The 16,711-nt window shown below is 36.1% G+C and overlaps 3 protein-coding genes across 7 annotated transcripts; 2 read left to right on the top strand and 1 right to left on the bottom strand.

Annotated features, from left to right (window-relative positions):
* Positions 1-225: 225 nt before the first annotated feature.
* Positions 226-8,550, bottom strand: LOC111335909 (uncharacterized). Of its 5 annotated transcripts, none has more exons than XM_088759234.1 (6): positions 8,262-8,550; positions 5,930-6,038; positions 1,886-2,097; positions 1,506-1,565; positions 870-1,025; positions 226-744 (listed from the first exon to the last, which is right to left on the bottom strand). In XM_088759234.1, exons 3-6 carry the CDS (start codon positions 2,054-2,056, stop codon positions 571-573), a joined length of 561 nt encoding a protein of 186 aa, XP_088615360.1. In that variant the 5' UTR covers positions 2,057-2,097; positions 5,930-6,038; positions 8,262-8,550; the 3' UTR covers positions 226-570. The 5 variants fall into 5 exon arrangements, with proteins under 5 accessions (XP_088615360.1, XP_088615358.1, XP_022797640.1 ...); XM_088759232.1 differs by lacking the exon at positions 8,262-8,550 and adding an exon at positions 6,937-7,061; XM_022941905.2 differs by lacking the exon at positions 5,930-6,038.
* LOC111335907 (uncharacterized) lies at positions 6,111-10,248 on the top strand. The gene is made up of 5 exons (XM_022941901.2): positions 6,111-6,535; positions 6,968-7,131; positions 8,072-8,164; positions 8,688-8,852; positions 9,689-10,248. The coding sequence occupies exons 1-5, from the start codon at positions 6,517-6,519 to the stop codon at positions 9,860-9,862; spliced, it is 615 nt and encodes a 204-aa protein (XP_022797636.2). The 5' UTR covers positions 6,111-6,516; the 3' UTR covers positions 9,863-10,248.
* Positions 10,249-13,235: 2,987 nt separating this feature from the next.
* On the top strand, positions 13,236-16,102 carry LOC148733349 (uncharacterized). Its single transcript, XM_088758676.1, has 5 exons — positions 13,236-13,366; positions 13,858-14,033; positions 14,484-14,570; positions 14,752-14,928; positions 15,457-16,102. The coding sequence occupies exons 1-5, from the start codon at positions 13,354-13,356 to the stop codon at positions 15,649-15,651; spliced, it is 648 nt and encodes a 215-aa protein (XP_088614802.1). The 5' UTR covers positions 13,236-13,353; the 3' UTR covers positions 15,652-16,102.
* The last annotated feature ends 609 nt before the right edge of the window (positions 16,103-16,711 follow it).

The raw sequence follows: 16,711 nt of genomic DNA, 5'->3' as shown, positions 1-16,711 counted from the left end.
GAACTGTAAAAATTAGGAAACTCCTTGTAAGGGTTAAACCCGGAAGAACTTAGAACTTAAACCAATCTAAACACTTGTCAACACTAGCAGCACTTTAATCAGTGTAATAGAACTTGATCGACCGTCGGGTCATCCTTAAACAGTAATAGTCATCATGTTTTCGTTATCAATTTGTAGGGAAGACTAAGGTTCCTTTATTAAGAATAAATTCCTCAAAAGCTCGTCTTATATCAGTTCAATAACTTTATTTTCCTTTGAAATTTACAGAAACCACTATCATCATGCATCTATGAGAAATACGAAGTACAATATGTTTGATAATTAATTATGATTAACAAATGTTCATTTGTGAAAAGTTGGGGTTGAAAACACGCCATAATCAATAAATAACTAAATACAATCAATAAATTAAACCGCGGCGAGTTGCATTAATATTCGAACAGTTTTAAAAGTAGTAATTGAGACAGTTACATATTCCATAAGTATAAATAATTTGTTTTAAATAGATCATGGGATTGAAGTTAATCGTTATTAGTCCATGTTGTCATTTCAGATGACTTCCTATTGGCTTCAAACTTGTACTGAGGTTAAGTCTTTGCTAGCCAGAATTATGGCCAGTCTTCTCATGTAACTTTTGAGCTGTGCTATTTCCTGACTGAGGTCCTGGTAACGAGTCTGGCCGCCAATCGCTCCCCCATTAACGAACTGAGGGGGGAATGGTGACGTACCATTGAGATAGAGCTCCTTTCAGGGAACAAGAACGGAAAAACATGGTGTTAACAGCCGTTTTCACGGCATGCATTGAAACGGCTGACAATTTAGAAATTAATAATGCCATTATTAAGGGGAAAAAACACAGCTTTACTTACCGTCAATTGCATGCCGATAACAAGCCCTCCCATGAGGTTGATACCATTGTTTACACACAAATTAAATTTCTGATCTGAAATTGAGCTTGAGATTTGACCAAATAGAAGATAGTAGATTTCTAAGTGTTGCAAGTCAAATGTAAGTCTCTGAAGAACCTGTTTAGGAAGAAGAGAACATTAGGTTATGAATACCATTTAGGCATTTTCCACGTAACCTATTTACATTTTTAAAATATCATTGGGGGAACCGCAATACTACTAGTGAAGCTATACTCTCTTGTTCATGTTGGAGGAATTGTAAGGAACCGAAAAGAGTATTGCCTCTCTTTATAGTCCACAGGGCAAGGAAAGAAAAAAAAAAAAAACAACAGAAAGGCTGTGAAAGTCACCTTTCACATTACATGAACAGCACACGTATTTGATTTTTCCGACAAGGCGTTTCACCTACTTAATAGTGGCATTTCACCCTACTTGACTTCATCTTGAAATGGCCAAAAGCCGAGCTCTTAAACGGGTACAGATCCCTATTGCAGTCATAATAGAAGGATGAAATACTATTTTGAACCCTCAAACTTGGAAAATTGACCAGACCATTTGAAAAAGGTGAGATGGCAGGTAAAATGATTACGCACTTACCGTAATTCCTGAGGATGAGATAACGGAGCTTGCCATTGATGTGTTGAAAGTGATACTTCCCTGAGAATTGAGACAGAAAAAAAGGGAAACGAAATAAGTTCACGAAGAACATGAAATTTGGAATTAAAGATTAGTGTTGCCTCAATCTGTGTTTTCTAAAAAAGAGAAAGAAAGAAAGAATGATAAAAAGACAAAAATCACCTCCCCCCTTGCTGCAATCAAAATTGAAAACGAAACCAAACAGATTTGACCACCTCTTTGAAAGTGCAGTTTAATACTTGGCTGTTAATGCTTTGGACGTCTTTTCTGATAAGCCGCCACAAATTGAGACTCGTATTGATGAGATTTGTATCAAATCTCACACAGTCTTCATAACTTACAAATTTTTCCAAAGTTGTGTTGAGGTGTTTTGTAAGGTTCATGCACCAGTCGTCTAAGACTTGATGGGATGCGGGGATTCCAATTTGCACCACCCCTACCGCTGCAGGGCCAACCAGGGACCTTCTGGTTCGTGGAGTAGAAGATTTAACGCACGATGACATGACAATCATGGTTAAAACCAAGAGTATTGATAGTTTGTGGCTAAGTTGACCTATAATTAATGAATCAGTCAATCCATTAGTTAATTCCTCGACCTGTCATTAAATCAGTCGATCAGCCATGGTAGTTGATCATCAATTAGTCATCCAGTCGTTCAATAGGTGAGTCATTTAATCAGTCAGTCAGACAGCCGTCAGTCTGTCAGTGAGTCAGTTAGTCAGCCGGTAGTCAGTCAGTTATTAAGTCCATCAGTCCATCAGTCCATCAGCCCATCAGTCAGTCAGTCAGTCATCAGTCAGTCAGTCAGTGAGTCAGTCAGTCAGTTAGTCAGTCAGTCAGTCAATTAATCGGTAAGTCAATCAGTCAGTCAGTCAATGAATCAATCCGTTAGTGGGTCAGAAAATGAGTCGGTATTCAGTCAGCCAGTGAGTCAAACAGTTAGCGAGTGAGTCAGTCAGTTGGTCATTTAATCAGACAGCCAGCCAGCCAGTCAGCCAGTCAATTTATCAGTCAGTCGGTCAGTCAGTAAGTCAATCCCACAGTCAGTCATTCAATCGACTACTCAACTTGTTATTGAATCAATCATGTATTCCATCAATCAACCAAAACCTCTTCCTTAGTACAATAAGTGTTAAACCAGTGTTAACAACTTTTGTCTCCAGTTAATTTTTACAAGAGGTGTATACGAATATAGAGCGGGTCTCTGAAATATAAAATTAAGACAAGTATGGGGAGGCTAAAACCGAATGTATTCTTGCACTACTGAGAATATGACGCGAGAGCGTAAATTTGCATTTGAATCAGTCTTTTTAGATAAATAATCTCCTTTAAGGAAAAGATCGCTATGAATAAGAAATTTTTTAAAGTAAAATTTTGTACTTATATCTTAAGTCTCATGGTCAAACGTGAGGCCAAAGGCTCAACACGTGACTGTGGATGAATGGTTTGTCTCTTGTGATAATGTTAAGTTGGTAATTTAGTCAATTTTTACAGGATCACAGGTAAAATAAAGATCGAAGGTAAGTCACTGAAAAGACCTTAGGCTGCAGAATTTCTCCCTACATGAATAGTTAAATAGCTCTATGTTTCATACCTGGCATCTTTATGGTCAGTCTGGATTTCTCTTTCGACAAATATTCAAATGTAGTTGTGAATTTCTAAGATATCTATCTGAGTCGTGAACTCAAGCTTTTCACGCGATGGGCCTTCTTTATATACGATTTTTTGTTTAATCAATGGTGAAATCATCTCTGCAGATTTAGGTACTGAATTAGAAAGAAAGAAGCGTTCAAACACGAAGCAATATTCATTAATATCACACACTTCGGTTGTCATCAATTGTTTCTAAGGGGAGTTTGATTTTAATATTTGTTAAGGACAAAACCGGAAATATTCACGTTCCTTGTTTATTAATAATAATCCTAGCTTTCACTAAAAAGAAATTTGGACATCAGGCTCTTTAGTTTTGGATTAAAGAAATTGTAAATTCTGCAGTTTCAAAATGTAGAAAAAGCAAATATTCAGAGGGTTTCATTCCACTCAGTCTTTTTGTGTATATAGATGACACACTCTCTCCGAGGGTAAAAAGATCCAAACGGAAACGAAGTCACTGTGAATCCTATTTTTTGCGGTAAACTTCCTTTTCCGAGAGAACAAGCTACGTGACTGCGTCCGCACTTGATTGGGAACATCATCGGCCGTGCACGGAATTAACGAAACAAGCTAAGTTACGTCTGTCCCCTCTTTCTTCCCGTCCCGTCTCTGAAAGGAAATGACGTCAGTACTTGAACGTCTTGAGAAATTTAGCCTAGTTGGTTGAATGGAATCCTCTTTAAATCCTCTATAAATACATTCTGATCATTCTTATTATCTTCTTGTTTGTTCATATTTCTTTAAATTTCTTTTTTATTATTATTATGAAAAGTCGTTTCACGAATTCTTTCTATTGAAAGACGATTTTTGACTAATCAAGTAAAATTGTACATGTAGCGATGATGCTCTACAGTCCTGTGTCTCTATTGAGGATCATTATGAAAAGAGAATGCAGTCAGTTTCCAGGCTGTCTTATAGGGTGATATGAAAAGGTTTTTATCGAATTTATCATGAAATTTTTAGGTTAAATTTAAAAAAAGAAAAGCGATAAAGAAAAGTAACGACTACTGTTTGGGACAAACAGCTGGTATCTTTTGTCGAGAAGGGAGCGTCTAAAACTAAAGATAGAAACATTACTAAGTCATACCTTCGATTACGATAGTGGTAAGCTGATGATTAGCTATCGTAAACGAATATATTTCTGACATTTTCAAAGAAAAAATGGAACAATTCTGAAAACGTTCAGTTAGGGACTAACGGAACTGTTCATCTCGCCATAGGAGGATTTCATTACGTGGAAATCAATTCAATTCTGCTCCACCTAATTCTATCTTGATGCAAATCATATATTATGCATGCAGTTGCGAACAAAACAAACGACATTTTACGCTTGTAGTTGAGCAACCTTTTTCGTCATGGATAGGAAATAATTCTGATTTGTTTTCCATGACTAAAGTAGCGAGTAAAAATAAACCCTTGAAAATGATGTCGAGCTCAATATTTTGTTCCTCGAACAGGTCACTGGGAAAAATTAAATTCTTTGAAATTTATGCAGTTTTCGGTATGTCAAAACAGTTACTTTCGTTAGTCATTGAATTTGTTAATTTTAAAGGAAAAAATATGGGGCTCAACAATGTTCACAGATTTGCGGAATGGCTCTAAAACCTTTAAAACATTTATTCCTCTATTAAAAAAGGTGACTATAGAATATTTCTTGGTACTGATTTTATCATAAAAGTTTGAGTAAATATTTCAATCTGAATTACTAGGTATGATCTTGTTGGTGTGGTGGGCTATCAAAATCAAATACGTTATAAAACAAAAATCATGCAATGAGCGAGATAACACGGAGTAATTATCCGGATGACAAAACCGCTAAAGACTCGTACACGATTAAAAAAGCGGACGTAATGCGATCGATACTTGTTGGGTAATTTGATGATAATATGGCAATAAAGCATTTAACGGCATAAAGCTCGTGCAGGCCGTAAGATAAATGAGAATTCCAAATAACTGGGAGGGGTAGAAGGGAGAAAAATGAGCAATTCTGGATTCATCACGTTTCATAACTAGTAAATAAGATGTTGGAAAAGAAGTAAGGAAGTTATGGACGAAATGAAACTGATCAAACGTAAGATCGTGGTTTAAAAGCACTCTGGTCAACCAACGGAATCCGGAATTTGGAATAGCGTTCGAAGTTTAACGTGAATGAAACAAAATTTCTGTAACACAGAAGGAACAAAGAATCATTTTAATTGAATAACGTTCATAGCTGAGACTAAATTTCCTTTTGAAATCTGTTATTCACGGCGATTTCATATTTAATTTTCTTAGTGCGACAACTTTTCGCTAAAAACTGACCATTTCGTGAAAATGAAGATGCGAAACAAAATCTTAATCAACCATAATATAAGCAAACAGAAGCGTTAAAACCGTAGGTCAGAATCCCTTGAAAGTGGCGTCTAAGCTATCTCAATATGCGTTTCACCTCTGTTACAAAGCGGATGAAACGGAAGTGTGTTTGTTCTCCGTTGTCACTGCTACTACATTACTTGGAATCTAAATTGATATTTGACAGCAATAATGGACTGAGAAAGAAGAGCTTTTGATAAGCTTTTTAATTTAAGAATTGTTAAGCCATGGGTTGTTTCGGATCCAAATAATGCTTAGACATTGAAGATGACTTGAACGGTGGCTTAATATCAAATTCCACTTTCGTTTCCATACGAGTAGGGAGTGTCAAATTACGTATCATATTTCTCGCTATGTACACTAATCGAGTAGTTAATTACCAGGCGTTTTTAACTTCCATCGATAAAATCAAGACGTCAACGCATGGATCCTTAAATGACTGTGAAGAAGGCTGGATTATCATTGATCTCAAAATCAGAGTACGACGGGCTTTGAAAAGGGAAAATGCATAAATTAGTAATAATAATTTTTCCATCCTACTCAGGGTCGACGTAATCAATACTAAAGAATAATTCCCACAGACTTCAGTAGAATTCGAGAACATCGTGAAACTAAGAGTGGGAAAAGTAAGAAGTATCATAAGTCAAATTATGCTTCACAATTGTATATTTTAATCGTTGAGAACCTAGAAAATAGGGGAAGGGAGGATAGATGAATTCATATAAAAAAAGGAAGTGGAATAAAAATTCAAATGACATATATATTTAGACATGAGTCTCGTAAATTCGCAGATTTATTTTTTGCCTGTTACAGGGACTATGGCGAAATCATTGTTATTCGTTTCCCCTTGGCATAATTACTTTAGTACTTAAGCAGAGCTTGGCCAGGGATCTTTATCACCAGCCGTTCAGAAGAACACAGTCACAACACTGTCAATTCGAAGTACAGGAGTTTTTTTTCTTTTAACATGAAGTCGTCAAAGTTGGGTAAGTCAAGGATAAAGGAGTCCGTTTTGGGTTTAGAATTAACTGGTTTTTTTTAAGATTTTCTTTGAAAACTTTTTGATCGGTCTTAAATATTTCAACTAAGGCTATCTTAATTGGACTACCAAGCAACAGTTTACCAAAAGAAAGCTTAAAGTCTATTAGGATGTCATTTAAACACGCTATGGTTTTGTCAAACTTTTTGTATTTGTTCGGGTGAAAACAAAAGAAAAAAAAATAATAAAGCGAGAGTATAAAGTTTTCGTAAAAAGTTACACTGGAAATGCTTTTGGAATTATTTTAAGTTCCTAAGTTTTAACCTCAACCTCAACAGGCAACTAAAATGCTGTTATCTAAGAAAAAAACGCCCCAAAAAATTAATTTTTTCGTCTGTAGTATTTTACCGTGACTCGTGATTTTTCTTTTTTCCCACAGGTTTCTCAGGACTTGCCTTAGTTCTTTTGGGCGTTATGTTCATTGGTAATTCGATGGCTGCCCCAGCAAGCGTGAATCCTGGGTCCGTTGTTTGGACGAAAGGCTGGATATATGGCCAGACCCGGAGTCTCCATAATATGACCTTGACAATGCAGGAAGAATTTGTAAGTGACCGTATGAGCGATTTTTTTTTCAGGAAATTTACAACCGTCCAAGGGGGACGAAAATAGCAAATCTTTTAAGCTGTTCTCTGTTATCTGCTTGTATGTCACGGCGGCACATAATCATATCTGAATTATTGGTCGCCGGAGACCTTTATTTGTTTTGATTGGTCATAATTCGGAATTTACAATAAAAAAGTGATGTTACAGGAGAATTTACCCGAGGTATAATTTTCTCGCGGATTTCACTATCAAATAAGGTAAATCGGGAAAACTAGTTTTAAAATGCAACTGCGAATCATTTTATGACTTTAAAACGTGGGTACATGTAATTAATTAGACCCTGCATAACTGCCAATGAGGTAATTCTGCTCCCACTGAAGCTGAGGTAATATTATACGGAATTAACTGCGTTTTGAAATTGAAGCGCCTTAATTTGACACTGAAACGCGTAACGCTTAACAACCAGACGGGCTGATTTAAAATTGACTAAGCCTTTTTAAACCAGTTTACTATCAATTTCGGAGGTATATTTTATCTAAAAGGGGAATAAAAATGACTTCTTCACTATTCTGGCTCGTCCAAAACTTCTCTCCAAGAATTTCTCGTGTCAAATGCAGGATCTTATTGAGTTTGCTAGATCACGCATGACATTAGGAGCAACAGCCAAAGGCACTTTTGAACTTCGATTTTGCTCACATATGTTACAATGCTGTAGCGAAATCAGTAAGGGAGAAATGGGAATAAAAATAGAAACTATTCTGTTCACGGAGAACGTTAATAGCTTCACTTTTCACGAACAAACGGCTGACAGCAGATAGAAGAAAGTTCGTTGACTTGCGCTTGTCGTGGATTTCACTTTTAACCCTTCTCAAAATGTCATGTTACCTACTTCGTAGTATATCATATTACTCATTCCTAGTATCTATGTTACCTCGCACAGGCGTCGGTCCGTATGGGAAGCAAGGACAACGACGAGTATTACCTCAGAATTCCATGCTTGCCACGAGCAACATTGAATCAAGATGGTGTTCCCGTAAGTCATCGATTAAATCATTAGTGTAAATCACATCCTTTTGAATTCGAAGTATCACGGTAAAATAAATGGATCTCAAGGTAAAACTTTAACTTACCTTGAAAGCTCCAGACAGTACTAGTGTTGAGATATTAGCCAAGTTACCGCGTGATTGTTTCCTTAAGTTCGATGTTGATGTCTGAAAAATCCTTAAAGAGCATTTAATCAAACTAAGCGAAGTTTTTAACGGGGAACTTTGCTTTTTCTCATTCCTTTAGCGTAAACCTTTTTGGTCTTTCACATATCTAAGTACTCTTGGGTCTCATGCTGAAAATTTCATGTGTCATACTAGACGCATACAACTTTTGCGTTTCTCTCCACTAAAACGTATACTTGAAAATGCAAATTTCTCTACTGAAGTGTAAGATTGAAGTAAACAGTGTTTCGAAGACAAAAGATTTCTCGGAATCGCCGGAACTCTGAAGGAACACGTTTCCTGGAGTAAGAAAAGTGATTCGAAATATCTTCCTGACTTATGTTGCAGGAAACGGTGCTCTTGCAAACAGACGTAGAACAGTTGTATGTCTTCAAAACATTCCTTTCTATTATGAAAAATCAAGAAGCCCAGATCCAAAACAGTCCATTTACGGCAAGACTGCAAGATATTGAGAACGGAGTCAAAGTTCTCATCAACCAAATCAATCGAATGGTGAGTAATATTAAATTGAAAACTGTATGGAAGAATAACTTTTTTTTTTAACGTTGTGTTAAAAACAAAATATGAACTTCCATTTTGTTCGTTACAAGTTACGTCACACTGTAATTGCACATTTGAGTTAATGAGAGTCTACGACAAACGATTCGCCGATTTACCAGCTCGAATTTCACAGAAAATTACCGTAGCTCGAGATAATAAAACTACAGCGTAAGCGCGTTTTATTCGGGGTAAAATTTAATAATGGGACAGACTGACGTAGTAAACAGGAATTGGCGTCACCCTCAAATTGATAGGGAGACTAGAGAAGTATCGGGGCCCTGAGAAAAGGGACACTCTCTTGTTTTCTTTACTAAGGAAACAGTATTCAATAAATGTGTAGTGGAAAGGAAAGTTTGGCTTTCTCAAGACTCTCACTTTTTTCCTGAGACAAAGTCGAGGGAAACATTGAGCCTCAAGGCAAGGGAAATCAGCGTTTCCCAAAAGAAGTATAGACCTTTTTCTAAAGGTGTTTTGTTATAAGTCCCAAGGAACTAGAAATTCCACAAACAAAAGTGTTTTTTTAACACTATTCTTTCTAAGACAAAGTCGAGGGAATCATGATATTGAGCCTTAAGGGAAAGAGAAACTACATTTTGCTAAAAGGAAGAATTCTTTAAAAGTGTTTTGTTGTAAATCCCGAGGATGGAGAGATGATGAAACTTAACAAACAAAGGAGCATTTTGCAATACGTAATACAACAACCAGTTACTAATTTCAGTGAGAGCTTGGGAAACAGCGACTCTAAACAAATGTGGTAATTAACGGGGTTTCTTGTTCACTTTATTTAGCAAAAGCTACTTGGGGGTACAATCACCGGTCCAGGAAGCTCTCTCCAACCCTCCTGCGCGCCACCCACAACTCAGAAGGAACAGGACAAATGGAAACTCGCAATAATCAAGGAATTTAGCTTGTGGCTAATCCCAGTTGCGGGTGAATTTCACCAGGCAAACACCTTCGCTTGATTAATCTGATTTTAGAGTTAGCTTGTTCGTTCATTGCATCAATGAAACTTTATAATGTAGAGCTCAGTGCTCGTTGGATACATGTAGTGTTTGTACAAAACAGGATTACCTTGGGATTATTGGATTACCTCTTGTTGCTCCTTGTTGGGAAGCATTTGCAACTTTCATTCATTAGCGAATATTAGTGGAGCAAAATAACACCATTGATAGTTTATGGATTGAAATAGATTTGGAGTATTTTTTTACCTTAGCTAATTGACTTAGGTTGACTATAAGAGAGCAAATGTTGTTCAATTTATGATACAATTCTGAATTTTGTCAGTTCAAACGATTGTAGTCAGTATCACTAGTTTTAATAGGATGAATAAATTTCAATTTATATATCACTTATGACTGTTTGATCAATTCCAAAAAGTGAATAATTGATTGAATTGATACTTAAATGAGATCCGCAGCATTTCAAAATGAGACCACGTATAAATAAAAAATAACTGACCCCTTTACACCCTTTAATTCGGGAGTCGTGTCTGTTTCTTGGTCTCTAACCAGCTGCTTGCGTCATGAAACTGTTCCGTATTAGCTGAGACACCGCCTTACACGATTTACGACACCTTTAGTTTGATTTGTTCCGTCACGCTGTGCAAACTCAGCGTAAGCTCTTTGACAATCTGTATCAGTCTTATCCCCCATCAACCACACTCGGTTCCTTTTCTGTCTATTGTCACCTTCTCATCTCACTGCTTGTCTACTTTAGCAGACGATAATTTTCAATTCAACAGGGTCTCTATGTATTTTAAGGTAGTTCACTCATAACTTTAACTTTGAATCCAAAGTTTTTGCCTTGCGTAGAGTCTTACAATTATTTTTATTTAGCTTCAAATCCGAACATCCAGTTTAAAAGGAAATCAAATGATAACGTGAAACAAATCGGGTGATGTCAGTGTGACATCGACGAGATTGCCCTTCGTTCACCGTTTTTCAGTCGATTTGGATTTCTAAGTGTACGTTGTTGTGTAAGGCGGACAAAAGAAGAACCTCGATGATGACCCCGCGCTAAAGAGGATATCAACAAGGAACTCAACCCACACGTGAGACCCCACAGTGCGTGATCGCCGTAAAACCCGGATAGTTTAATTAAAAGCATCGTGTGAAACACTTGAACCAATTTATATAAAAATGAAATCAAAATGTGATCCATTGAAGTCTTTTCCTATTTCGCCCCCTCATTTTCCTTTTCCGCCTTTTTGAATATCGTTCCCGAGGTTTTTAGAGTTTAAAACCATAATGTTGCGTCGTAATTAAGTTCGTTTTACCGCGAAGTAGTCAGATTTGAAATTTGTTAGGACCCATACTGAGGCATCTCAGTGAATGATTAACGAATTATTCTTTGCCGTCTTCAATCAAAGCCATGGAATCATCAGAGTCAAGTTCTGTCACTGCTGAAACATCAGGAACTGCGGAATTCTCCTAAGTTAAAAAAATCTAGTTAGTTAATGAGATAAAATGAGGATCACTAACATTTCACGAAGAAGAATTGTGACTGAGTTAGTTCTGTTGTACGCTGAATGCTTTGCTCTGAACTAGACGTCCACAGCTCTTCAAAACAAATAGGCCAATTTAAAGCGCTGCAATCATTACAACGCCATGTTTTCGCATTTTTGAAGTCTTAACCAATCGTTACTGTATCAGTTTGTGTTAGATTTTTGTGTATCTGCTCGAGAACCAATGGCTGTCTATAAAAAAAGGTTTGACAGGCGACATGTAACGTTATTCAGTGAATAAATTCAAAGTCGGTGAAGTATAGTTACAATTGTTTGCTTCTAACTAAGGTTATAATCTCGTTTCACGTCTCATGAATAAAAATACAAAACACCAATATTTTTGCGACCAGCTTTTCATTGTCATTTGATATTTACAAGAAACTTGGATGAACCCTAACAGATTCTTTCAGCTGGAACCAACCAATAAGGCCGGTAAATTAATTCATCATGATCTTTATAAGATTTCTTTCTAATTCAGTTGTTTGAAGTAAATCGATGCTTAACCAGAGTCAGAAAGATGCTTTTTGTCACTAATAAAAATAATTTACATCCTAGAAAACGATTGATCAGCCTGAAGACAATTTTTATAAAACGGTTTAAAGTTAAACAACGGATGAACTTTGTGTAAATAACCGGTTTACTATTGTTTTTACACAATCAGCCGAGTGTTACGGTTGACTTCACTTTCACGTTAACAAATTTGCATTTGAAGTCAAGCTTTGTCTATAATTGCTTTTTATCACTCTATTCTTGAAGTTGTTATCCGAGATAATTGTAAACGATTTTCAGTGCTCAATTGTTATGAAGATAAGAGCAAAAAGAAGGCCAACATTTTTGACACTCTCATTCAGCTTGGCTTATGCTGCTCTTTTTACAAGATATTTAGATTATCAATGCATTGGATGTACGAATCAGAAACATGAGTCACTTGAATCGTTGCTTGTTTCAGATATTTTTGTAAACTTCCAAACAGGATCTTAAGCCCATCTTTGTATGACGTTCAGGACATGGCGCAATGCGAAAAAATAAGAATTTCTCGTGAATATGCAGGGCATCAGCGTCACCTTTCGCCGAATCTAACAGAGTCATGCTCTGTTTGTCAAATGCGTTTGCTAATTTTAGAACATTGCTGTTACATTGTTTTACATTGTTTAAGAAGGAAGCAAGTTTTTTTTTGTTGCGACAACCTTAAAGCTATATTTTGGTAAAGACCTTTTATATATTTGTTTTTATGTTTGTGACCAATTAACACATTAGGCCTACATTACCAATACGTACCAGTTTTAACTGCCTCTTGTCCGGAAGTCGTTGTCAGGTATTTTTTTACAAACGATACCTGTGAAATCAGTGACAACATTCAGCCGGCCTTGCGGTTTATGGGGAATTTAAGTATGTTATAATCGATTAGTATTCATTTTCCGGTTAACTCATAAACCTTTTTTATAGCACAAAACGTAGACATAGCGCAAACTTTTAATTCCTTAATGCAATAATTTTTAATTTGGAAGAATTTTTTTAAATGTTCGGAAAGCCTACAGTTACCTCTTTGCGTAACCATGGAGCGATTACGCGCCAGTTTTACGAAGGAAGACGATGGGACCGTATTAAATCGGTTCAGTTCGGAAGAAGTACCCTTAACCAAGAGCTCAATGGAAAACCCCTTTTTTCAACAGAAAGAAACTTACAACCTAACTGTGACTCTTAACCGGAAAGCACCAGTTTGCTCTGGAGGAAAATACCCAGTTTGAAATTTAGAAACATGACATGAAAAGGATTTCCTTTAATTGGCTGTTGTTCAATAAAAACTGCTGCACAACATGGGGCTTTCTCACTTTTGGGTAAAACTACGAATCAACGCCTGCACTGAAAGTTTATCCAAGTGGTTATATCATTGACTGGATATCGAATTTCATTGGACAAAAACTGCTTCAGAGATACTTCACCTTTGATATGTCTATAACAGGTAAGTTTCTCTGCATTTTATACTATCTCATTTTTTTAATTGTTAAACTATCCTTAACTATTTCAACTTGTGAGTGAAGTTGATTTGTTCAGGAGTATCGTTCGTGAAGTAACCTTTTTATGTAAAAGTAGTTAAAGCCATTTGACTAAACTTCCTTTTATGGTTAGCGCTTGACTGAGACTGAGCGATTCATGGAAACTCCTTTAATTTTGTAATAAAGATTGTGTAAATTTAGTACAACTTACTGATACTGAAAAACGATCCGGTATATCAATTTTCAATTTGAGGAGAATCAGTTCCTGAAACATACCTTATTACATGACATTTTACTCCCGCGTTTAATTTACGTAGATTTACCGGCCCAAATCAGTTTCGCTATATATTTCATCAATATTTTCTTATTCGCGGAAGAACTTATAAGGAAAATATTAATGTGTTTTATATTTTGGTTGATGTTGACCAAATTTCTCAAATTTTATTTTAATTTTCAGGCGTTTCATTCCTTTTAATTATATTATTTGGAGTTACTCGTCATTCCGTTGGTGCTCCACTTGGGAAAGAAGCACGGCTTGGTAGAATCAAAGAATACTTCAGGCGTATGGCATATCTCTGTGATCATGCACAACCAAAGCTGAAAGATTTAGCATACGAAACAAAAAGAGCTTTTGTAAGTGTAGAGGAAGTAAATTGTTTTGTCTCGGAATGGTTTTTTATACACAATGTATTCTTTAATGGGGTAAGATTTCCAAAGAATAAACCACCAAGCAAAATTTATTATAACTACAGAATTCCCTGCATGGGTATTTCCAAGTACTGGCTTTCACTTTCTAATCAAAAGCCGGTTGGAAGAGTCTTAATAGCAGGAATAATTTTTGATTTTCCAATTAGAAACTGAGTTCAACCTTCTCTTTCCAAACACACCAAAAGACACGGCAATCAATCCATTAAAAAACAAACAAACAAACGACAACGAAATAAAATGCAAAGAAAATAGTGAGATGGTTTAATTCAATAATAATGATCAAAATCAAACTTAATGACTTAGGAATTCTATCAAGCCATTCTACGGTTAGGCAAATTATTCTGAATGCTAAATATTTGTTTCTTTTTAATTCAGGCTCAAGAATACTTTGGCGATCCTCGGGAAGCAAGAGGTGCTATCATCAGCGGATTTGAGCTTCTGGATAGCCGCACCAGGCTCCCGGTAAGTTGATCTTCTGAACTGTTTCAGGGTTGATATTGAAGGAGAAATTAGATGCTGGTCACTTTTCAGGATTAAAGATTTAACAAAGCGAGAGAAATCACTCTGATCTTGGCGTATGATTTTATTCATTGTGGCAGCTGATCGTGATGTCTAATTTGAATTTCCATATTTTTACTATCAGTTGCACGTCTTTGCATCGAAAGCGTACAAACAAGTGGCTATACTCCACTCAGTCTTCCAAAATATCACTCAACATTGGCTTCCAAGTCAAGGAGAAAACAAAAAAATCAAGAATATTAAAGATAACCTGAGCAGCATTCAAGAACGGCTTAATCACCTGAAAAAACTCATGGAAAAAGTGGAAACTATAGACAACAGTTTTTGTTTTGTTTCATCGATTTACTCATCCGGGCAATTCTCTCTATACTATACGCAATTCCATGTATGTTAGCGGCGTCGTATTTACCTCCATCTGAGAATTAAGTAAGACAGGCTATACTAACCTGGCTACTGCTAGCGACTTTTGTTTGTGTGGTCCTTGTTACAGTATAACATTACAAGGGATTCTACTCCTCGTTCTTTTACATGCAGAGATGTTTAAGAGCTCTTCAATAAGTTACTTAAGGATTATTCCATTCCAAAACACTTTTAGAGAACTTTATCATGATTATCCTGTTCGTAACTTAGGCTTATTTCTTGGTTTCCAAAAAACCAGTTTTTTTTTCTTGCTTCCTTTGAGTGAGGGTCGATAAGTAATGCTTTTAGAAGACACCTGTGTGACCCGCGATACACCCAAGTGCAAAATCAAACTTTTTTGTTTTTTTTCTTCTGAGTTTACACCGGAATCTTTTGTTCCACTGACATCCCTTTTCTTTTTTGTGTACAGGTACGGTTGAGTTCTCAGTCCCCCGGAAGTTCTTCTCTGCCTCAAGTTCCTCTGCCAAACAGAATGATCTGGAGCAAATCTACCTATCGACAAAGAGCTTGGATATTAGGAGTGTTGGGAAAGTTCGAACTTAGTCTCCTTTACCTGCGGCCCGCCATAAGAACGCGCGCGTGCAAAGCATGCACAGTGAACTGACTGCATAGAGTCTGTTTATGTACACTGTATCAGTGATTTATAAAGTAGAGTTTGTAACAGCTCAGTAATGGATAAGTCAACTCATAAGATTGGTTGTTAAGTTAGGACTCTTCTTAGGGTATTTTAAAAATCGCTTTTTGTAAAAGCTGATTATATTTGCTAGGTATCACATTTGTTGTGGCAAAAGGAAGCAACCCCAAAAATTAAGAAACAACAACAGAAAAAAAAAATCAAAATTTATTTTTCTACTGCATATTTAATAAAAAATGCTTATGAATGGCATATATTTATTTTAGAACTTACCGACAACAATTTCAAGATCATTAGTGCAACAAAGAATTTTGCAATTTTCTCTGAAATATATTGCAAGCAATATGTTATATTTATAATGAATTTTATATCCATTTAACAATCCTGTTTTGATAATAAAGTAGATTTTTACATACGTTTACATTTGCCTCAATTTTTTTCTTTAATTGTAAGATGATTTTATTGGCCATGGGACCCTGCTAAAGAGCGCATAGTATACGACATAAGTGGATCGATGGACAACAGGGGTAACTCAAGCGAGCTTGGAATTTGTTGTTTCTAATGGAAATTGCGTAATCTGAGGCTGTTAGAAAACTAAAAATCATTGTGTAGACGTAAATGAATCGGAGTGAATAAAAAAAATGTTGGAAGAAAGAGGAAAGAAATAACGTAAAAACTCATTTTTACCCAGCATGTCAAACATTAAAAAACAGAAAACAGCTTTGAATAACAGCGATGATATACAAAATATATATCGCGCTTATTCCAAGCCGCAAGCACTTCACAAATTTAAAGAAAAATATCTAACCTTGTTTCTGCAAGACTACAAATTTTATAGGCCTCTACTGTTAAAACTTAATCGCAAAAAAACTGAAAACTATTTAAGTTAGCAAAAAATTATCCTAAATAAATGGGTTTTCAGGTTTCGTTTAAATTCATTCAAAGATCTTGAAGAAGTATAGATCCTTTGCCATGGCAAAGACTTCTATAAGGACGGAGCACCTACCCTAATTACTCTGTCCCCATAAGT

The sequence above is a fragment of the Stylophora pistillata genome, chromosome 4 (assembly GCF_964205215.1).
Source record: "Stylophora pistillata chromosome 4, jaStyPist1.2, whole genome shotgun sequence".
Classification (NCBI taxonomy): Eukaryota; Metazoa; Cnidaria; class Anthozoa; order Scleractinia; family Pocilloporidae; genus Stylophora; species Stylophora pistillata.
Note: the sequence above shows the minus strand (reverse complement) of the source record. Positions and strands in the feature narration are given on the sequence as shown.